The sequence below is a fragment of the Hypanus sabinus genome, chromosome 22 (assembly GCF_030144855.1).
Source record: "Hypanus sabinus isolate sHypSab1 chromosome 22, sHypSab1.hap1, whole genome shotgun sequence".
NCBI lineage: Eukaryota > Metazoa > Chordata > Chondrichthyes > Myliobatiformes > Dasyatidae > Hypanus > Hypanus sabinus.
In genome coordinates this window covers 43,718,862-43,742,850 of record NC_082727.1, presented here as the reverse complement: position 1 = coordinate 43,742,850, position 23,989 = coordinate 43,718,862, and the positions used below count along the sequence as shown (strand labels likewise).

Sequence of the window (23,989 nt, the reverse complement as noted above, 5' to 3'; positions counted from 1 at the left end):
AAACAGGGGGCGCATGCTTTGGGCTGCTGAGGGGAGGAAGCAGTGGTAGAAATTCACCATACCCACAAATTCCTGAAGGCCTTTGATTGTGTTGGGCCAGGGGAAATGGCGGACTGCGTCTACCTTAGCGGACAGAGGGGTCTTTAGTAATCCTGTGGCCCAGGAAGTCGATGGTGTCAAGCCCAAATTGGCATTTGGCCGGGTTGATTGTTAGGCCGTATTCACTTCAGTCGGGCGTAGAGTTGACGGAGGTGGGACAGATGCTCCTGACGGCTACTGCTGGCTATGAGAATGTCGTCCAAATAGATGAAAGCAAAGTCTAGTTCGTGTCCCACCGTGTCCATTAACCGCTGGAATGTCTGTGCAGCACTCTTTAGGCTGAACGGCATGCAGAGGAACTCAGAAAGGTCCAACGGGGTGATGAGTACCGTTTTGGGGACATCCTCTGGATGCATCGGGATTTGATGGTATCCCTGGATGAGGTCTACCTTGGAGAAGATCCGTGTGCCGTGCAGGTTTGCTGCAAAGTCCTGAATGTGCGGCACAGGGTAGCGGTCCGGTGTTGTAGCCCCGTTCAGCCTGCAGTAGTCACCGCATGGTCTCCAGCCCCCTGTTGCTTTGGGCACCATGTGCAGGGGGGAGGCAAATGGGCTGTCGGACCGCCGTATGATCCCCAATTCCTCCATCCTCTGGAACTCCTCCTTCGCCAGTCGGAGCTTGTCCGGGGGAAGCCACCGAGCGCGGGCATGGAGGGGTGGTCCCTGGGTCGGGATGTGGTGCTGTACGCCGTGTTTGGGCATGGCTGCCGTGAACTGCGGTGCCAGAACCGATGGGAAATCCGCCAGGACTCTGGTGAAGTCGTTGTCGGACAGCGTGATGGAGCCGAGGTGAGGGGCCGGCAACTGGGCTGCACCCAGGGAGAACGTCTGAAAGGTCTCGGCATGGACCAGTCTCTTCCTGGGCAGGTCAACCAGTAGGCTGTGAGCCCGCAAAAAATCTGCGCCCAGAAGCGGTTGGGCTACGGCGGCCAGTGTGAAGTCCCACGTGAACCGGCTGGAGCCGAACTGTAGCCTCACCATATGGGTGCCATAGGACCTTACTGTGCTGCCGTTCACGGCCCTCAGGGTGGGATCCGGTTCTCTGTTGCGGGTGTCGTAACTCATCGGAGGTAAGACGCTGATCTCGGCTCCGGTGTCGACCAAAAAGCAGCGTCCCAACTGCTTGTCCCAGTCATACAGGAGGCTATCCCGATGGCCAGCCGCCATAGCCGTCAGCGGCGGCTGGCCCTGGCATTTCCCGGGAACTTGCAGGGCGGGCTACAGCGGCAGGCTTCTGTGCCCCACCGCTGGTGGTAGAAGCACCATTGTTCATTGGTCTCCTCACCCCTGCCTCTGGGGTTAGTGGGCTCTGCAGCCAGGCCTGGTCTGGTCTGCTGCCGGGAGCATGGCCTGGTAATCTGTGTGATGGACGCCCCACTCTCCTTCTTGGCTTTCCACAGCACGTCTGTCCGGGCCGCCACCTTCCGGAGGTCGCTGAAATCCGCATCAGACAGCAGCAGGTGTATGTCCTCGGGCACCTGCTCCAGGAATGCCTGCTCAAACATGAGGCAGGGCTTGTGTCCTCTGGTCAGGGACAGCATCTCATTCATCAAAGCTGACAGCAGCCTGTCTCCCAAACCATCCAGGTGCAGTAAGCGGGCAGCTCGCTCGCGCCGTGAGAGTCCGAAAGTCCTTATGAGCAGGGCTTTGAATTCAGTGTATTTGCCGTCCTCCGGGGGCGACTGTATGAACTCCTCAACCTGGGCGGCTGTCTCCTGGTCGAGGGAGCTCACCACGTAGTAGTAACGTGTGGCATCTGAGGTTATTTGCCAAATGTGGAATTGGGCTTCTGCTTGCTGGAACCATAGTTGAGGTCGCAGGGTCCAGAAGCTTGGCAGTTTTAATGAAACTGCATGAACAGATGCTGCGTCATTCATCTCCGGTCCAAATATTGTTTGGGCCGTCGGGGTCACCAATTGTTTATTCAAACTTTGCGGCCTCGCTTTAAAACCTTCCCGTTTCTAACTTTCCCGGGCGTGAATGCTGTAGGGGTGCATATTCACAGTCCCGTTCCGCGCGCGGGCTTTTCCCCTTGCTGGTGAAGCAGACTTGGCGCCCTTTTTGGGACCGGCCTCAATGCCGGCGCGCGCCGCTTTGTGAGTTCACTGGGAAGTGGGTCGCCACAGTACGATCTTCCTCCTTATTTTTAAAATTCTCCCAGAAACCGTCTGGATCTTGCTTCAATACACCCTCTAGTGGACATTTAAGAGCAAAGAAAAGCTACTCTGAAAATATTAAAATTATGATCAAATTAAGTTCATACAAACTGGTGAAGTAGCTAAGAAATCTTCCGATTGTGATCTAGTGCTTAAAAAATTAAGATTGTAAACTAGAGAGGAAAAATTGTTTGAAAACCAATAAAATATTGATTGCAAACCTACAAAACTTTGATTGCAATCCTATGATATTTCAATTGCATTTCTAAGATAACATTCCAATCACAATCCTAAAAGTCCAATTGCAATCTTAAAACAATGTTTCAATTATAATCCTAAAATAATTTTGATTGCAATCCAATAATACTTTGACACCAACAAATTTCAATCGCAGTCCAAGTGATAAAAAGTACATACAAATTAAGTGTTATATGTGACTGAATTAAGACAAAAAGGTGTGTACCCCACCACAGTAAAAGGGGGAGCTATATCTCCAGTTATGTGTGAACAGACAACTGAGCATTTGAGTTCTTATCTGAATAAAACATTTCAATTTGATATCATTAATGAAAAAAGGATGAAATATACCATCAATATTGTGTTTAATGAAATGTGAGTTTTGCATGATATTGAGAAAGTATGGGAAAAGATACAGAGAATTCTTTGGGATAAGGAAACAAATAGTTGGATGTAAGCTGTATTATTACAGTTAAGAAAATGCGAGCATGTTGAGTGAGAAGAACAAATCTGAGTTTAAACTAACATGTGGTCAGCTTGAGAATCAAATTTGTGAGTTAACTGGACAAGTGAAGTTAAATGCACAATTGGAAAAGCAAAGGGAAACACAGTGAACTACAAAAGCAGTATGATAAAGACGGTAAAATGTCTGAAGTGCTATTTTTTGCATTAGCTGAATGAGTGAAAAAAACATGTTAAGTGTAATCAAATTGAAGTGCATTGTGTGGAGCTTTGAAGTAAACTGAAGCAGCATATGAAAGCCCAGCAGGGACCCCAAGTGGGCGGTCCTGCCAGTGATGCTTCTCTTTGAGAAACACCCCCTACATTGGATAGTCATCCAAGACAGCAGCACCATCCAAACTCTGAGGATGCACATGACATGGACTCTACAGCAACCTCTAGTGAAGATGACAATGATGAAACAATAGGACTGGCAGTTATGTCATGGCTGGCTCCAATAAAGATCAAAGAAGTGAAGACACATAGGACTGAAGATGGAACCTATGAAAGGAGACAGATGGTTTTCCATCAACCACCATCGAAGAGTGCTCCAAAGAGGTTTCACATCCTTAAAAAAAAAAGGAGTTTGAAGACATGGGATGAGTTTCAACACATTAAGAACATATACAAACTGCACAAATTGATGGCATACAAATTTTAACTACTATGTTATCTTCTCAGCAAATCTGATAGCTGACTCATAGAATTGATGACAATATGGGAGATAATAAACAAAATATACAAGATAGTTGAAATGCTACTAAGAGGTGGCTGAAAGAATAGGCCCAATACAGACTGATTGGAGGAGAACGATTGAAAGTGAAAGATTTCTGAGGATATTTCTGAATATGAGGAATGTTACAGGGCAAGGGGTTTGTTATCAGGAGTTCAGGGAATAAAAGTTAGCATGGAGGACTGTACATATGGTCCCCTGAAGTAAACTTTTATGGAAGACTTGAAACCAGCTATCACCAAAATGATGAAGCTGACAAAACTGAGTTGGAGTGAAGTCGATGTTCTATATTGTGATCTAGTGCAAGCCGCCAAACAAGTGGAATGGGATATTGAAATCCAATTAAGATCACTACAGGTGGGTCATTTACCTGCTGATCAACAGCCACAGACCATGAGTCAGCAGTCTCAGCTGCTGCCGGTGAGTCAACAGCCAGCATCCATTAACCAATAGAAACAGTGGGACTGGAATTCACCAAGCACATTACAACACTCAGACTCTGAGGCCAAACTCTAAAACAGAAAGTCACTTTTTTCTTAAGAAAGGACATTGGACTAGAAGCTGTAGATATAGGAAATAAGGTGGACAACATAAATGAGCTCAGCAGTAAGTTCATTGCCCTGCCTCACAAAGCTTGGAAGATCCTAATTCAATAATACTAATTTGCTTGTCAAGCAACCTTAGATACAGTGGACTATCGTGACATTCAAAAAAAATGACTGAAGCCCGTGCTTGCCTTGATAGAGCAAAAACTAGACATATTTGAACTTATTAACTGGAAGTGAATGTACTTAATTATTTTTAGACTAAGATTACTATGACTGTGCAAGAATAATAACATGCCATGAAGATACAGATTATTACAAAGAAATCCCTCTATTGAGCCCAGAGCGGATTCTGAACACCAATGACTCCTCTACAATTGAAGGAGAAATTTGAATGGCTGGATGGGCCATTGTTTCTGAAATTGAGGAGCTGATATCAGGAAGCATGGCTCCAATACCTCTGCGAAACAAGCAGAACTGAAAGTTCTGATTAAAGCCTGTAAGGTGGCAAAAGGAAGATCAGCTAATATCTACACTGGTTTTTGATATGCTTTTGGAGTTGTTCATGATTTTGGAAACTTATGGAGACAAAAGAGATTTCTTATGGCTGTAGATACTCCAATCAAAAATGGCCAACCAGTACAAAACTCATGAATATCGTATTACTGTAGTCAGAAGCTGCTGTATTAAAATGTAAAAGCCACTCCAAAATAACTGCAATGGAAAGCCATGGAAATGCATTTGGAGATGAAAAATGCAAAAAAGGTAGCATGGGAAAGGGCAAAAGAAATAAAATTAAATAATTGAAAAGGATCATAAAACTTTAAAAAGTACCTTGAACATGGCAACTGAAATTATAGAAATGAAGTTGAACTCTGTGTCACAGGTGGACATACAGGATATTTGAGAGCTGCAAGCTCAACACTCTAACCAGGAAAAGTAGCTCTTGATGGGAAATCGCAGTGATGGAGCATGGGGATACAACACTAGTCATAGACTAGCAGCTTCAACTAAGTTGATTGCTTATCTGGCATAGCAGATACACTCCTTAGGACATATTGGAGTGGAAAAGGTGATCAGCAGAGTGAAATCCAAAGTTTAGGATGAAGCTTGACAAATGTATAAAAGATGCATGACATCCAGATAACAAATCCTGGAGTAGTAAAAAGCTACTGCAATTGAGTGCTTCTGCTCCACCTGGCCCATTTTTACATTTACAAGTGGAGTACATAACTTTGACAAAGTGTCAAGCATACTCAGACATACTGGTAATACTGGATAAGGTTTCATGATGGGTGGAAGTTATTTCAATAAGGAAAGCCACCGCTACACACATAACAAAAACTCTGATTAAGGACTAGACATCTGTCAGAAAATTATTACAGTACAACAAGGTTCCTCTCAATTAATAAGAAAAGGTCTATGTTCCTGGAACAATAAGTATCTTATACGTGGAAATGGGCCTGATATCTCTCTTTCACGTAATTGGCTAGGATCTTGTTATTTGGGCTATATATTGTTCCTGCTATCAAACATTCACAAACTTTATTTTACATCCCAAGTCTAGAAGTGAACAAGACATTTCAAAAGGAGCCCATTTTGCATCAGTTTTATTCCAAATTTTTACATCAAATTTATGGTGTTGCAAGAAGTATAATAGAGATTAAAAATGCTGTTACAGCCTTTGAAAGAGCAAGCAAGACAATGCAGGTGCCTTGGAAAAAGTAACAACATGTGTAAGATGGTTCTTCAAAATCAAATGGCATTAGATCTTCTCTTAGCAGTGAAGGGGGGAACGTGCAGTTATAGGCAAGGAGTGCTATACTTGAATAACTGATAAGTCTGAAGACAAAACATATTTGGCTGATTGTATTCTTAAAGAAACAGAATTAATTCATCAATCTAATTGATGGGATTTCTTAGATTGGATTAATTTAAGTCTAGGAAGCTAGGGTTACTCAATATTACAAGTCCTAATATTTTTCCTGATATGTCTTATCATAATTAACATTTTTTCTTGTATAAGGGCAATCATTAATGGAACAGTTCAAACTCACGTAAGTGTGCCTACTTGCAAGAACAATCTACCTAGCATGCCATAATCTTATAAATACTCTTTCATATTTCATAACATAGGTGTATTTTTGATCATTTTATATTTAACATAGATATCACAAGTTTATCTGCCTCTGAATTTTCAAATGTAATGATTCTGAGTGTGTGATTTAGAATCAGATGGAATGCTGGGCTGTATAATTGTTATTTTCCTTGCAGATTAACATTTTATGCTATGTATATGCAATTGTTCAGTGTGCTTCCTAATGGTTAAAGCTCCTCAATATTTTCCTGGCTGTATTTTGCATATCAACATTACTTGAATGGTGCCTATCTCATTGGTTGATTCAAGCAATAAAATTTGAATGGAATTTATTGCTGCTAACAAATTGGTAGAAGGTAGCTAGATCATGTTGGATCAGTTCCTTTCCACTTCACCTTCCCTCACTACTAGGTTCTGCTTTTGCTGTTCTCCTTTTCTAATCCCTTTCTTCTCTTAGCAATTAAACAAATGACCATAAGCAACAAGTTTTAAGCCTCATTCTTGACTTTCGAAAAACCTCAGATCAAAAATATCAGAAGCAATAAGACTTTTGGAATGGCACAGGACTTCTGCAAGCCTTCTATCAGCAAAGGCGCCAAAATCTAAGATTCCAAGTAAACTGTGGTGGTGCAGTGGTGCAGCAGTTAGTGCTGTTGCCCAGAGCTCCAGGGAGTTGCGTCTAATTCTGACCTCAAGTGTTAACCCTACGGATTTTGTATTCTCACTTCAAGGCTGGTAACTTTGGTTTCCATCCACATCTCAAAGATGTGCTGGTAGGTTAATTAATTGTTATAAATACCCACAAGTGCAAGAAGCGAAGAATCAAAGGAAGGCAAGAGCTATGTGAGGGAGAATTGGTTGCAAGGAAATAAGGAAAGGAGAAAACAGGACTAATGTTGGGATATGGTATGAACCCAACGGGCCAAATAGCTTTTGTGTTGTATTAATTAGTATGCCAGTCAGTAACAGAGATTATGAGAACAGCCCCCCACACCTTGCTCCATTAAAACTCCATGGATGACAGATACAAATCAACTATTAGCCCTTTGTGTCCTCATCATTTTCCAAAGAACAGGTGGAAACCACTAAAAAAAGGCTCAAAAATAAAGTCTTTAGTTCTTTTCCCAAGCCCCAATAGATCAAACAAGGAAAAAGGGAATTAATTATCAGGAGTGCGTTACACAGGCCTTTCTCAAGTATCATTGTTGAGTATTTTTGAATGTTTGAATAACATATGATCTATGATCTAGCTGAATGATAGAACTGGCTTAATAGGCTGAATAACTACCCCTATGGAAGAGGCAAACAAAAACAGAATCCAAATTTCTAGGTGTTCCTTAATTGATTTTTCTTTGCTCAAAATATTGCTTTGGTGATCAGTTTCCAATAATGATCCTTATTCAGATTCAGTTCATTGTCATTTAGAAACCACAAATGCAATGCTGTTAAAAAATGAGACAACGTTCCTCCAGAATGATATCACAAAAGCACATGACAAAACAGACTACACCAGAAAATCCACATAACATTTGGCAATCCCCAATCCAGAATCTGGAGAGGCTGCTGCGTATTAATATCGTGCTACCGTCTTAGCGCATTCCCCGGAAAGGAGCTCCAAATCCACCAGACAAACAAGACCAAACACTAAAGCTACAAGACCTGCACAAAACCACATAGTTACAACAGTGCAAACAATAGCATAATTGATATAAAACAGACTATGGTCACAGTAAAAATAGTCCAAAGATGTTAAAGGACTATAAGTTCAAAAGAAATCACCACAATTCCCGAGGGTCCCAACAGACTCGCCATCCCACGCCGGCGGCAGAAGGAAATACCCCCGCTATGGACTTACACGGTGCCACCTGACTCAGCCTTGCAGATGCAGCACACAATGAAAGAGACCTTACCACAGTGGACTCCAAGTTCGTCAAGCCTCCAAGCCAACGACCATCCCCTCCTGCACAGCTTCTCCCAGCAACATCCTCGGCAGAGTGTATTAAGACAGCCCCACCAACGGCCATTGGCAACGCGACCTCAAGGACTGGGGGCCTCTTCTTCCCAGCAGAGTCCCGGACCTCACAGCAGCAACAAAGAAGGTCTTCCTGGAGATTTCCTGATGTTCCTCCATGCTCCCACGTCTATTTTCAATCGATAACGATTGCACATGGCACCCCACTTCACAAATAACAGATAATCAGCTCCAGAGTGGCCGCTTCAAGCTGTGTCGTGCCACCATCTTGGAAATTATATTCACCAACATGACAGCTTTTCTTCAACTTTCACTTGTGACTTAGGAACTGGTTATAGAAAAAACTAATCTACATCACATACAAAAGCAATCACTCCCTCTGGACAATTAAGACGAGAAGTTCTTCCTCAATGAAGCAACATAAAAATTCTTTGCAGTACATACCAAGTGCTGGAGGAACTTAACAGGTCAGGCAGCATCTATGTAAAAGAGAAAACAGTTGATGGTTTGGGCCAAGAACCTTCATCAAGACCGAAACATTGACTGTTTACTTTTTTCCATAGATGCTGTCTAACTTGCTGAGTTCCTCCAGTATTTTGTATGTGTTGCTTTGAATTTCCAGTATCTGTAGATTTTCTCATGTTTTGTGATCAAAATTCTTTGTTTCTGTTTACTCTACAGGATGTGACAGAATAAAGATCAAATCTTTTAGATATGGTTAACATCATGACAATAAACATAGAGAACCTACAGCACAATACAGGTCCTTCGGCCCACAAAGCTGTGCCGAACATGTCCTTACCTTAGAAATTACCTCCGGTTACCCATAGCCCTCTATTTTTCTAAGCTCTGTGTACCTATCCAGGACACTTAAAAGACACTATCGTATCTGCCTCCACCACCGTTGCCGGCAGCCTATTCCATACACTCAACACCCTCTGCGTAAAAAAAACTTACCCCTGACAGCTCCTCTGTATCTACTTCCAAGCACTCTAAAACTGTGCTCTCTTGTGCTAGCCATCCTGGCCCCAGGAAAAAGCCTCTGACTATCCACATGATCAATGCCTCTCATCATCTTATACAAGAAATAACTAGCAAACTCTTATAGCGGGTGGATGATATTACAGTTTATTTTTCCCAGGTATAGCATTCAGCTGCAGCATGAAAATTCTGCCAACTCATTCTACTCCTCTTCACATAACTCATAAAAATATCAAACTGTGAAAAATTTAACATACAGATATGAGCTGCAAAATTTAATTGTGCTGGGTATTTGAAAGAATTATCTATTTTTTCCCAATTCTTTAACTTGGCATCTGGATAAAGAGGAACAACTGGATTTCCTATATCTAGACTTCCAAAAGATATTTGATGTGATACTGTATTAAAGGTTACTGATGAAAGTGAAAACTCAGGATGTAGTACATATGCAGTGAGTAGCATAGAAAATTGCCCGTATAATCAAAAAAGAGAGCGGGTTTTTTTTTTTTGGTTGGCAATAACTGGCCATAAGGATCACTGCAAAGGAATCAACTTTTTATGATTTATGAAATAATGTAGATGAAAGCACTGAAAATGGGATTGTTAAATTTGCTGATGATATAAGGTTAGGTAGGAAAGTAATCCATGAAGAAGACATAAGAGTTTGTGAAGAGCTATAGAAAGGTTAAGACAATAGGCAAAAATCTGGTTTAAAACATACTTACTTTTTGACAGTTTCTTAAACTTCACTGCATTGTCCTGAAGTGTACTATACCACTGATTAAGCATAACAGAACGAACACCAGTCAGGCTTAGGAGTATTGCTGTATCCATTTGCCCCTCTGCTGACAAATGTAATGCACTGCCAAAGAAGATGAACAAAAACTAAATTATAAAACAGTTGCACAATGAATTAGTGATGAAAATACACTCTTTCAGATTAAAAGATACACTGCTCAGAGTGAAGCAAAGCACAATTCAGTAATTATATATTAGGAATATTTTTGAAGCTTAAGGCATGGTAGCATAACAGTTAGTGCAATGCTATTACAGTGCCAGGAAACTGGGTTCAATTCCCACCGCTGTCGGTGGACAGTGTGACCGTGTGGGAATCCTCCAGGTACTTTGTTTTCCTCTCACATTCAAGAGACACATGGGTTCGGTTTAGTAAGTTGTGGACGTGCTGTATTGGCCACAAAATGTGTGAACTGCCCCCAGCACACCTTGGATTGTGTTGGCCATTAATGCAAATAAAGCATTTCACTGTATGTTTCCATGACCTGTAACAAATAAAGCTAATCTTTTAAAAAATCTTTAATACCATGTCTTGTTCTACAGGTAATCTCCAAAGAGTTGTGGGAATCTGCATTTTACTCCTGGTATCTACAAGCAGCTGGGATGTGGGTTGAGATCAGTACTTCTGGTAAGATGGTGGCATGTTCGGATGCAGTAACGTCTCGGGGGACAACCAAAGGTGTTTTTCCTTTTATGAAGTGCCTTTTTATGATAGCAAGACAATGTTGCACTCCAAGAACTTTGGGTACTGCAGGTCTACCCTATCAGTGAGATGTTTGTTGGCAGAGGTGCTGGACTGGGTGCAGACCATGTTGCTGCCTGCCAGAGGAAGGCATTGATGTCATCAGAGTTGGTTCATGAAGGTGGCATGTAACGTAAGCATGGGTGATTGTCTCGGACATTTCTCTTGCAATCATAAGACCCTGTTGGATGTCAATAATATAAGATGCTGCAGGCCTTTCTCCCTTGTTTGGTGGCGTGACAAATGGCAGGGGAGCTGCATGACTTTGGTTATAGCAAAAACTAAGCCTCAAGCCACAGGCTTACCTACTGCTGAGGTCCAGGGGAGGAGACACCAGAGTAGGTGTAGCATGGCATCTGTGCTTGCTTGGGGGCTGGCCTCTCCCACTGGTGCTGTCCTCCAGTGTTCGATTGCTGGAATGATAGGCTAGATTGCAAGCATCTGCACTCTGCTGGAAACTGTACCGTCAATATATGGGAAATGTTGCTCAGGGACTTCGGCTATATATATGTCTTTATGTTCACTATTTTGAATGTGTTGTGTATGTCTTTCACCTTGGCCCCAAAGGAATGCCGTTTTGTTCAGCTATATTCATGTATGGTTGAGTGATAATTAAATTTGAATTTGAATGAGTTGAGTGAACATATTGAGATTAATTGAGCCTGGAATAACATTTAAACATTCTACCTCAATCTTTTATTGCTGAGATAGCTTGGTTGCTCTGCAGTAAAAAAAACTTAAATGGAGATATTTTCAGTGTCTCCATTCAAAGATAGTTAATAGAGCTAATTAATAAAATGTACATGGTCAAGAAATGCATTGCTTTGACCATAAATATTAAATTTCTTATGGAATTAACACAACCCTCATGATGTTTAGTGTTGTTGCAATACAAAATATTAAGTGCAAAAAAGAACTGAGATTAAAACATCCTGTGTGCAATTACTAAGATTCTAGGAATTTATATAAACTTTGACTTTTCACAAAGCAAACCTAATGGTGAGTCAAGTATAAGGTCTAGTTGTGGGTGATGATTGTAAAGGGAACCATCAGCTACGAGTCCCAATCTTAATGTTGATCCAAGGTAAATCATGTATTACTTGATTCAGAATCCAACTCCAAAATAAATGTGCTGAAAAACCGCAGGAATATTTTGGGGAATCCATTCTGTGATTATATATCAACCAGACTTCCTTTATTATTTACTGTTTACTGATCAGTTCAGTTATTTCTAAGTGTTTAATGCATTATTTTGTTTTAAATGCTTATTTGCAATTTAATTATTTTTAATATAAATCAATGTTTATATGTAAGTTTTTGGATTTTGGAGACAGTTAAAAACTGTTGCAAAACCTTGACATATTTGTCTGAAGACTCCACATATAGCCTTGCCTCCTATCAGAGATTGTTATGGAAAAAACAAATTAGAGGAGTTGTGCTTCAAGTTATGCTAACTGAGATAGAGTCACCATTGAATCACAGAGAGCATAACATTTAGCCTAATGCTTTACAACGACAGTGTTCAGTTCCCACTGATGTCTGTAAACAGCTTGTACGCTCTCCCCATGGCTGTGTGGGTTTCCTCCAGGTGCTCCAAATTCCTTCCACATTCCAAAGATGTACAGGTTAGAGTTAAGAAATTCAGATCATGCTTTGTTGGTGTCGGAAACATGTCGGTACTTGCAGTACCTTGGCACCAGAAACTTATCAAGACTTGCCTTCTGCCCCCAGGACATCCTCAGAATGTGTTGGGTATTGATGCAAGTGATACATTTCATTGCATGCTTTGATGTACAAAACAAGCACATCTTTGAACCCTTACTTCAACCTCTTATGTGATACAGGAAAGTGCACATAGATATTGCAGCCAAAAAAGGCAAATTCAGCTTGAAGTGGCACTTGAAAAAAGCCATGGAATTCTTTGGATATCCTTTACATTTGCCTTCAGAGAATGAAAATCCTGTTGCCCACATTTCACTTTCTTGTGTAAATGGTAGACTTTTATGATGTACAGTGGCTTCTGCCTGATTTAACATTTAAAATATTACCTTTTTGCTCTGTCTAGTATTGACTGTCGTCGGTAGCTTTGACTGGTCTGGACCAGATCAAGAAGAATCACCAACTGACATTCTAGCAAATAAGAGCAAAAGTATAAAAGAAATGAAATACAATAAAACAGATGTTTAAACAAATAATGTTAAATGATTATACCCATGCTCTTAGTTTTAGCCCTCTTTACAAATGTCTTTGTGACATAGAAATTGGATTATTACAAAATTTTACAATTTCCCCCCCTAAATAAAATGGATTAAACAGTGGCTAGATGGGAGATGCCAGAGAGTAGTGGTGGATAATTGTTTATCGGGATGGAGGCCGGTGACTAGTGGGGTGCCTCAGGGATCTGTTTTGGGCCCAATGTTGTTTGTAATATACATAAATGATCTGGATGATGGGGTGGTAAATTGGATTAGTAAGTATGACGATGATACTAAGGTAGGAGGTGTTGTGGATAATGAGGTGGGTTTTCAAAGCTTGCAGGGAGATTTATGCCGGTTAGAAGAATGGGCTGAACGTTGGCAGATGGAGTTTAATGCTGAGAAGTGTGAGGTTCTACATTTTGGCAGGAATAATCCAAATAGAACATACAGGGTAAATGGTAGGGCATTGAGGAATGCAGAGGAACAGAGAGATCTAGGAATAACAGTGCATAGTTCCCTGAAGGTGGAGTCTCATGTAGATAGGGTGGTGAAGAAGGCTTTTGGAATGCTGGCCTTTATAAATCAAAGCATTGAGTACAGAAGTTGGAATGTAATGTTAAAATTGTACAAGGCATTGGTAAGGCCAAATTTGGATTATTGTGTGCAGTTCTGGTCACTGAATTATAGGAAAGATATCAATAAATTAGAGAGAGTGCAGAGATGATTTACTAGGATGTTACCTGGGTTTCAGCACTTAAGTTACAGAGAAAGGTTGAACAAGTTAGGTCTCTATTCATTGGAGTGTAGAAGGTTGAGGGGGGATTTGATTGAGGTATTTAAAATTTTGAGAGGGATAGATAGAGTTGATGTGAATAGGCTGTTTCCATTGAGAGTAGGGGAGATTCAAACGAGAGGACATGATTTGAGAGTTAGGGGGCAGAAGTTTAAGGGAAACACGAGGGGGTATTTCTTTACTCAGAGAGTGATAGCTGTGTGGAATGAGCTTCCTGTGGAAGTAGTAGAGGCCAGTTCAGTTGTGTCATTTAAGGTAAAATTGGATAGGTATATGGACAGGAAAGCAGTGGAGGGTTATGGACTGAGAGCGGGTACGTGGGACTAGGTGAGATTAAGAGTTCGGCACGGACTAGGAGGGCCGAGATGGCTTGTTTCCGTGCTGTGATTGTTATATGGTTATATGGTTAAAGAGAACCCAAAAATGGAAAAGATATTAATCTTTCCTGACAGTATAAAGCACACAAATATTTAAATACCAGCAAATTTTCCTCCCTGTAATTTTTAATCACATGTGAAGGTTAAATGGAAAATGCAGGCCAGGTTTTGTATCTTAGAATAATCACAAATTTCCATGTCAGCATCTATCAACAGTACCTTAACAGAAATGTAAATGTATAGTAACATGACATTTGGTGTCAGAAATGTGGTACCATTGACTTAAATGATGCAAGTTTTTTTGAAGAGGAAAACAATCTTTTTATTTTTTAGCAATGAGAAACTGGGAACATAGATCTGGGAACTTATGTATGACCTCTGCATATTGGCATGGAGCACAGGCACCTCACACAATGAATATTAAATGGCCATATTTGAGTTTGTTCTGTGTAATTACTTGTACAAGTATTAGTCCATCGAAACAACTGTGGAACAATGACTAAATAAATTTTTAAGTATAGAAATAAGGCATATACTGCTGTGAGAAAAAAATCTATAAGAAGGGTTAACACCAGAAAAAACTCAACAATATTGAAATACTGCAATCCATTAAAATCACCAAACCTGCAGCAAGTTAACCAGTGCGATATATAATCATATGGCTAAAATCTACGAGATCAAACTTGGCACAATATAGCATGTAGAAAAGAACCAGATTGTATATTAATGAAATGACAGCATCAAACAATCTTCAGATTCAACAATAAAAGTGAAATAAGCATGGATATTATAGTCCAATAACAGAAGGGCCTTAGCAATGAATTGTAGCGGCACTGTACTCAGTTGAAAACAGTAGTGAATGATTAGGCAACATACAAAAACATACATGTGTAATGCTCCAGTTCACATCTGCAATGTTATGCTGTAGGTATTTAATTCAGCAGCTCTGTTCTGCTTTCAGCCTTTTTGGGTTATTGTTGAAGATAAGGTATGATGTGGAATGTGTGCCACCCAATTAGTGGGAGGTTTTCTTGGTGAGGGACAATAACGTTGGTCTTGGGCTTTTGTTCAACAGGAGGTGAAGAGAGAAGACACTGGGAAGAACCGGTGGGAGACCTGTTTGTTTGAGATGGATTGCGAGTGACGTTCGGAAGGGGGTGTGGGCATTCATGCTGACATTGTGTGAGTGACAGAGAAGTTCAAGATGAGCTCCAACTTGTGCACATTTGACTGTTTAATTGGAATGGGCCCTTTTTGTTTTGTTATTCTTTACTAATCCTCAAGTTAAGATTCATAAATATAATTCCTTTAATTGTATGTTATCACATGGCACTAATTTGTAACAGGGTAGTGAATTACACAGCATCCACACAAACTGGGGTTTGGGGTGGGACAAGCCGTCTCAATGTCACGAATTTGGCGGGACTTGACAGTGTCTTCCCTAAACATATGCAGCCAAGGAAACCAGGGTGTTTCACATGTTTTCAAAGATAATACAGGCTATCAAGAAAATAACGGAGAAGAAACACTTCAGGGATTTTGGTAAAAATTATAAAGGAGATTTTTTCTACTTTTTTTGCAGTCTTTCTGTCATGCAAATTAATAACGGCCAGCCAGTTTGCTTCATATGGTCTCATACAGGCCAAGCAATTTTCATGATTCTTTGATTTTCCCAATTATCATGTTACTACTGCCTTTAGCAAGATTGTCCGCCTTCTCTTGTCCTAATGTTAGCTTGTTATCTTTGATTAAACATTCTTCCTGCAGGGTTTAGAGTCAGAATGAAGTATATGCTTGTTGTAAGTAATGTGTTATATATTTTCTAATGTTAAACATTGCTGCTTTGCTGTCATTTCCCAGTCTACCACAGCCAACTTCATATTCCCTTAGTATATACTGTAGAAGAAGGGCATTTAGGTGTTTCAAATCTATGGCAGTTCACAGAGCAAACCCGTAACCTCACTAATTTTTCCTATATCTTTTTCTCCCCAATTTCCCATCAGACCCCACCCAGATTCTATTACCCAGCTAATCATTTGGGGCAGTTTACAGTGGCCAATTATCCTGGCCACCTCTGCACCTATGGGACATGAGAATAGAACAAAGAAGAAAACTCAAGTGGTTACAGATAGAATCTACAAGTTGACAGCACTGGATGTCAGAATCAAATTTATTTGCTGGAGCTGTGAGACAGTTAATCAGCTAGCTGCATATCTGCAACTCATGTTTCATATCATCATAATTGATTCCCTTTCTGCAGACCCTGGTTTCGTATTAAATCACTTACAATATTTATACCAAATTGTATCATTATGACCACTTTTCATTAAAGGTCATTTAACAATCGGATTATTGATTAATTATTTATTTTTTAAAAGGATATAACATAGCCCATTTCCTCACAGTTGCTTCAGACATAGAAATAGATATCCATTAAGTATTACCATCATTATAATCTACCATAGCTTTACTACCAATCTGATTTATTACCCTTTGTTGTATAACTCATTCCTTTCTTGATTTATACTGCATTATCATAATTATTTGTAGTCTATCTACAATTACCAATATTTTTTTGCTATTGCTATCTCTTAATTCCACATAAAATGACTATACTTTGATTTCTTATCTCTCTTATTTCTTATCTTTCTTATGTTTTCCCTATTCTTTACTATCAGGGCTTTCTCACTCCTTTACCATTTTACCTGTCTCCACTCAACCTTGGTCATTTGCAACTATCGTCTCTGTTGATGGACAATTTAATTCTAATTGTTCTGATAATCCATCTATTTTGTCATAAATGGAACATGCATTCACAGAATGTGTCTTTAATTTTATCCTTCTAACTTCTGTGTTAATATAATCGTATGTTGTGCCTCCTCCTGATACATTCTGATTATCATTACCCATTTTGCTGGCCTACACCATTGTCTCTTTAACTTTATAACTTTTTCCTCACTAAAATGCTCTTCTAACTACTTTATTTAAACCATTCCTTCCTTAACTCTTGTTCAATTCAATTGACCCTCCTCATTTGAAGAACATCCTCTTTCCCAAAACCTCATGAATTGAAAGCCATACAATTCAAGCAAAACTTCTTGTTTAAGAATGCTATAATTAATGTTACCTAAAGATTATTTAAAGTTATAGCTGATAAGAGAAGAACTAAATACATGAAATAAGACCAAAAAAATTAAGAATCCAAAGAATACCTGGGAAATTCATAGAGACAATTTTTGATGGCAATAAATTTGCCAGAAAATGTTCCTTTCCATAAAAGATGAATGCACTGCAATTTTTTAACAGCTCTTCCCATTTTGCATGACTATGAAAAAGGAAAATATTTTAATTCTTATTTAACATTAGAAACATGTCATTTGAAAGCTAGGTTAAACATAAATATTTCAATTAATAGCAAAATAATTTTTTTTCCATTTCATCATCATGAAGCATTAGTCAAGTTATGGAGGATAATAAATACTGTAAAGTAAAAGGTATTTACAAATTGTTACAAGATACATTATTAAAAAGACTCATGATTGTACAGTGTAGAACTGAAGATGTAATTGAGCATTTCTTCAGAAGTGTTACTTACATCATTTAGTGCAGTAGCATTTGAAAAATACTGAAAACACAACCCACCTAGGAACATGCTCACATCCCATAACTCCTGCCCAGCGCCCTGTGAATTGTGAACTGTATGTTTCAATTATTCCTGTCACTACTTTCACAGGACTGAACAACTCTAGGAAAAAAAAAGTACAAATAAGTTAAGTGACCATAATTTACTCCTGTGTCATTATTTTCATGTTATATACTGAATAAATTTCAGCTGGTACTGTTCAGTTTATTTTGTACACATGTATCTTTATAGAAAACATAAGCAAACGAGATACAGTAGATTTGCATGCTAAAGTATTTAATTCCTGGGGGATAGGGGTAGAGCATAGGATAGGGACATCACAGGACAGATTCTTCAACTCACTACATCTGTGCCAACCATGATGCCAATCATAACTAATGCCTGCACATGGTTCCTGTTCCTCTATTCCCTGCCTGTTCACTTGTATGCCAAAGTGCTGCCTAAACATTGCTATCACAGTTACTTCTACCACCTCCCCTGGCAGCATGTTTCAGGCACCTACCAATCTCTGTGTAAAAACAAACTTGCCTTGTAAATCTCCTTTAAACTTAATCCTTTTCATCTTAAACCTATGTCCCATATTAATTAGCACTTCTACATTGGCAAAAGAGACTCTGAATATTTATTCTATCTACTCATAATTTTAAATGCTTCTATCAGGTTACTGACAGCCTCTGATGCTCCAGATAAACGATGAAAATTTGTCCAATTTTCAGCTTACAGCTCATACCCTCCAGACAAGGCCACATCCTGGTGAACAACCTCTGCAACCTCACCAAAGGATCCATGAAGGTAAGTACGCCATATGCCTTCTGTATGCTCTATCCACTTGTTCTGCCACTTTAAGGGAGCTAAACGCTTCACTTCAAGATTCCTCTATATACCAATGTTTCTAGCAGCCCTACTTAGATAAACCTTATTACTTAACAAAATCAAGCAATGCCTGAGGATACTGTAGAATTCTGAAGAATAAGTGAAGGTTACAGCAAGATGGTTCTAATGAAAATTAGCCCTAAACCAAAGTGGTATACCTAATAACATATCTAATATGACTACAATGAACAAGCCTCTTCTAAGTTTTCACTCATCCTACTAGATAGTGATGGAATGGTCCCAAGAGTCAGTGCATTTTTTGTAATAGTTTTTCATCAGCTGTTACGGAAGTTATTAACTACTCTATTTTAACTACCATTTTGGAATCTTGCAGTTGATTACTAATCTTAATCTATTAAATCACCCTTAAAAGCTTGTGAGTTTAGTCAATACTGATGTTGCCTTTATACACATCCACAGACCCAATTTCATCAACATCTGACTAATAATGCTAAGGCATACAGTGAAGAGGAGGCATTTTCATGCCTATAGCCGGTGGTGGCAGTCATCTAAGGTTTGGGATACTTGACAAAAGTCATGCCAGAGTACAGAAAGTAAATATGAATCCCAATTTTCAGACTCAGATGTGGATGCAATGCTTTAACAAGTAAAGAGAAGAGATGTCCTCTGTCTGAAGGAGTCCAAGAAACCATCCAAAGAGACAATCAAGCAGAATGAGGAAAAGTTCAATGATAATATCAAAGCCAGGAAGTGAAGTTCCAGAGGCATGGACCCAGTACTACAAGAAGCTCATTAATTTCACTTTCATGGATGCATTATCAAATACCCATTTCCAACAGCCGCAACACTAATCTCAAAGGCAGCTTCATACTGCACTCCCTCATCACTGATCCACCAACGATCTCCTTCAAACAAGAATCCAGCCAAACAGCCTTGTGCTCCATCACAACTCTATACTACTACTACTCTGACCATCACATCCCCATTTCACAGCTTTCAATTACTTCTTTCTACTTAGCCATGGCAGACCCAATACCAGACACTTGGCAAGACACCCGCACAGCTTTCTTTCTCTTGAAGGAGGATGTTTCACCAACCATGGGTCAAGCCAAATCCAAAATTTTTAAACTGATGGTTACTTCTGGAACTGGCACAAATGGGAAGCAGCACATAGAAAACATATTCTGCAAATGCCTATATTTCCTTTTCAGTTGCTGCCTACATTGCTGGAGAGACCAGGTTCAGTCCTCTGGTGCTATCTGTGTGGAATTTGCACATTTTCCTGTGACCATGTAGGTTTTCTCTTGATGCTTGTTTCCTCCCACATCCAAAAAAATGTGTGAGTTGCCACTGTAAATTATCTCAAATATGTTAATGAGTAGTAAAATATGGTAGGAGTTGATGAGAATGTGCCAAGAATTTTTTTAAAAATGGGATCAATGAAGGTTTAGTGTTAATGGTAGCTGATTCTCAGCATGAACTAGGAGGGTTGAAAAGTCTTGTTTCTATGCTGTATCTCTTCATAACTCTATATCCACTTTACTTTTCATTGCATCATCCCTTTTAATTACAAACTGTGCATTTCTGACTTACTCCTCTCCCCTCACCATAGCATCATTATTTCTGCACCTTCCTCTTTCAGATAACCAAAACCTCCAATCAGGCCAGTGGTCTAAATGCCAGAAATTAGATGAATTCTTTGTTATAATGGGTGTGTGAAATGAAATATTGCTGCATCCAAAGTTCGTAATTAAGTATGCCCTTGGTCATGATGAGATAAAAATAAAGAGGATGCGCTTTATTCACACCTTAGCCTGTTGTGAGTACTGGAAAATGGAGAGTGTGAAGATTTTGATATTTTCATAGTTCCTCAATATCCGGCATACTGTATACCAACAACAGCTTCAATTAATGCCATTTCTTATTTATTATACTAAAGATAGTAAATGAGCAATAACATGAATGGACAGGTTAGTAACTACATTCAGGATACATATTTTTGAAACTTAACATACATTACCAAAATGCAAGTTTAAGATTAGTGCTCTCTTACCCAAGTCATTGGTTTCATCATAAGGATCTACAACATCTGATCAATCCAGTTAAAGTTTATCCTGGCATGATTCATAAGGGCTTACTTTACATGACTGCACTATATATCAAATTGTGAAGGTCAATTGGACAGTACGTGCCAAAATTTCTATTATACACCATCCATCACAGAGGTCCATTGCCAGGTTTGAAGCCAATGTTTGCAGTCCTTTCTCAGCAACTACGCCATATAAAATCTTCACAATTTGCCACAAATTATTATTTGTGGACAAAAAAATAGGAAATATTTTTCCTGCATCTGGATTACTAACTTATAAAGCAGCTTGAAAGTGAGATCATATTTAGCCCAAAAATAGTAAAGTAGTGTATGTGGGTTCATTGTCCATTCAGAAATCAGATGGCTGTGGGGAAGAAACTGTTCCATAAATGTTGGATGTGTGGTCCAGGCTCCAGTACCTCCTCCTTGATGTTAGCAATGAGAAAAGGGAATGTTCTGCATTTTAAGTCTCCAAATACATTTAACATGGGTTATATTGAATCTTAAAAAAGGTATGAAAGCCAGAAATGAATAAATACTTAATTTGAAACACTTCAGATAAAGAAATATAATTTCCTTAAAGCAAAGCAAAACCTATGATTTTTACATTATGGGTCAAGTAAAACTAACTGTAAGAAATGTGTCCTTGGTCAAGAGCAATAAACACTCCATGTTACAACACTGTTTTGAAATTTAATGGAATTGATTTCAAAGAAACTGAACCTTGGAAACTAATCACAATGCCTGGTGGCTAATATATTACACACGTCAAGGAGAAATGTTTATTCTCTGCTTGCATTGATGTAGTCAAGGATTCCATATGCTCTTTTAACATTCATTTAAACTTGTCTAGCTAGCTTCAAAGGCAGTAACTTGGACTATGGAGAGGATACAGGAGGCTTCTGGGGACTAAGACCAGCTAAATGATTGACCAAGAGCTAATGCAGTGTTGAAAAATGTAAGGAAATATGAGAAATATTGAAAATCATTACTTATAAAAAAGTCTTATTGTAAGGTATAAATTGGTCTATTACCGTTAATGTCAATAACTAGGCTACTATTTCACAACATAAAATCCTTTAAACATATATATTATTTAACAGATTAAAATTAATAGAAAGGATACATCTGAAGTTGTGAGTATTTACTGGAAAACAACTAGGAGGCACAACACGATCGATAGCTACCTGCAATTTAAACAAATAGCAACCATGAAGCAATGCTGAAACAATTACAGATTAAACTTCTGCTTCAAATTTTACAATACATTTATATTTTATATACCGATTTTAATATAGTGGGAGTTACAAAAGTTCAGGTATGCTGTAAATATGAATTCAGACCATCCAAACTGCAAATGTGGTTAGATATCGTGGCTCTTGATTTGCAGCTTTCTTGTTGGTAGTCAAACCAATACAAAGCCATTTAGAAGAACTCTCCTGAACTGAGACCTCTGCCTCATTTAGGTCATGCTTGAGTACATTTTGGAATCAACCCAGTGATCAAAACTAAGCTAAGTTTAAATCAATGTCATTTAGCATTTTTCATCATCAGTTTTTGAACAGCTGACAATACTGGGAATATGAATCTCATTGGACCTCATGGAACACAGAAACAAAAGTTACCATTTAGTTCCTCCATTCTGTGACTGCAGATCTAAAACTCCCCACACTCAAATTGATTCAAAATCTTATCACATTTGGTTAACAAGGATTTCAGTTTTTAAACAAAAAATTAACATGGAATCAATTGTCATTTGCAGAAAAAAGTTTCAAACTTACCCCAATATTTACTTGCCATTGTATTTCATAACTTCTACTTGAAAGGAGCTTTATTTTGCCCTAGACCACACCTTACTCTCATCAATCTGCAGAAATGTTTCTCAACCTACCATAAAAGTTAATTTTTTTTTAATACTTAAACTACCCCCTGTGATCTTTTAAGCTTCGCAAAGTGCAACTAGTTTCACTAAATTAACCCAGGTATCATTTTACTTTGAACCTTTGAGCCTTAATTACTCTTCTTCTTAAAGCAGATCAAGTTATCTAGCATATGTCATGTGTTGTTTACTGTCTACAATTAATTAGCTTATGCTGATTACCATTTTAATGTTTTTCTTTTGGCTTCCTGCTCCTCTGGCACCTTTAACATCCTTTGTGTTCGGAGTTTCTGTTGCAAGAGGAAACAAACAATGAACATGAAGAACAGAAGAGTTCCACAGAAAATTAGGCATGATTATAACATCTACACTAATGAAATAATGCAGTCTTATCCGATTATCAAGATAAAAATAGCCTGCACAAATTTAGTCTTCGAATGATATAATTCCCAAGAGCCAACCATCAATTGTTCACAAAAAACTGTTCTATTAAGAATGTTGGCACAAGTAATAAGCAAATAAGATTTCCATTTTCTTCAGCTCTTTATAAAGAGACATTTGGTTGTATATTCCTCAGATTTCAATAACGTTATGCTCTTCTATTCTGAAGTTATCTTAACTCTAGTTTCTATGGAAAAGCAAACCCAATACCATGGTAAAAGAACGAAGCTTAGAAATGGATTGTCCCCTTTTTTGGTGTACTAAGATGTTGCAACATCCTTGTGCTTATTTCCAGTACCAAATTAGATCTGCTCAAAACATTTCAAAGAAGAGAAAATCAGGAATACAACACCACTAGTGTGTTTTAACCTAGGAACAAGCATGAAAACAAACCCACCAGGGCCAACAAGGGAAGTGGATTTTTAACTGGTATAAATTCAGAAGATTTAATTAATGCATGGAGTAAGTAACTTGGTCCAGTTCCACAAAGTACTGCTATCTGTAATGGAACTTGGGACTTTGGTAAGAGGAGGACTGAGGTAAATTGAAATTAAGAGGTGCTGATCTGGTACCTATTTTCTGCCTGGTGAGTTAAGAGAGTCAAGACACTAAGTGACTACAAATGACAAAAAGATACTCTGAGAAATGCTGCTGCTAATCAGTATTTAGTTCAGTATATTGATATATTTACAAAGTAGAGGGATGTACAACCTTAAGAGTAACCTGCAGGTCATGTTCTCATGTGCATGCTGCTCTTGTCCTCCTTAGTGGAAACCTAGGCAAGTAATTGCAATGTATTTAGTGGATGACGTACAGTACACTGCACCTAGTGTGAGGTGGTTATAAAAGAATGCATGTTTAGGGTAATTAATGAGGT

At 39.0% G+C, this 23,989-nt stretch overlaps 1 protein-coding gene across 1 annotated transcript in view; it reads right to left on the bottom strand.

Annotated features, from left to right (window-relative positions):
* Positions 1–23,989, bottom strand: part of LOC132379569 (cilia- and flagella-associated protein 46) — a 236,555-nt gene that overhangs the window by 9,466 nt on the left and 203,100 nt on the right. Inside the window, exons 52-58 of the mRNA XM_059947632.1 lie at positions 22,894–22,961; positions 21,919–21,979; positions 20,757–20,792; positions 17,869–17,971; positions 17,439–17,551; positions 12,907–12,988; positions 10,047–10,183 (exon numbers count right to left, since the gene is read on the bottom strand). Of these exons, the coding sequence (XP_059803615.1) occupies positions 10,047–10,183; positions 12,907–12,988; positions 17,439–17,551; positions 17,869–17,971; positions 20,757–20,792; positions 21,919–21,979; positions 22,894–22,961 (600 nt within the window). The remainder of the gene's footprint in view (positions 1–10,046; positions 10,184–12,906; positions 12,989–17,438; positions 17,552–17,868; positions 17,972–20,756; positions 20,793–21,918; positions 21,980–22,893; positions 22,962–23,989) is intronic.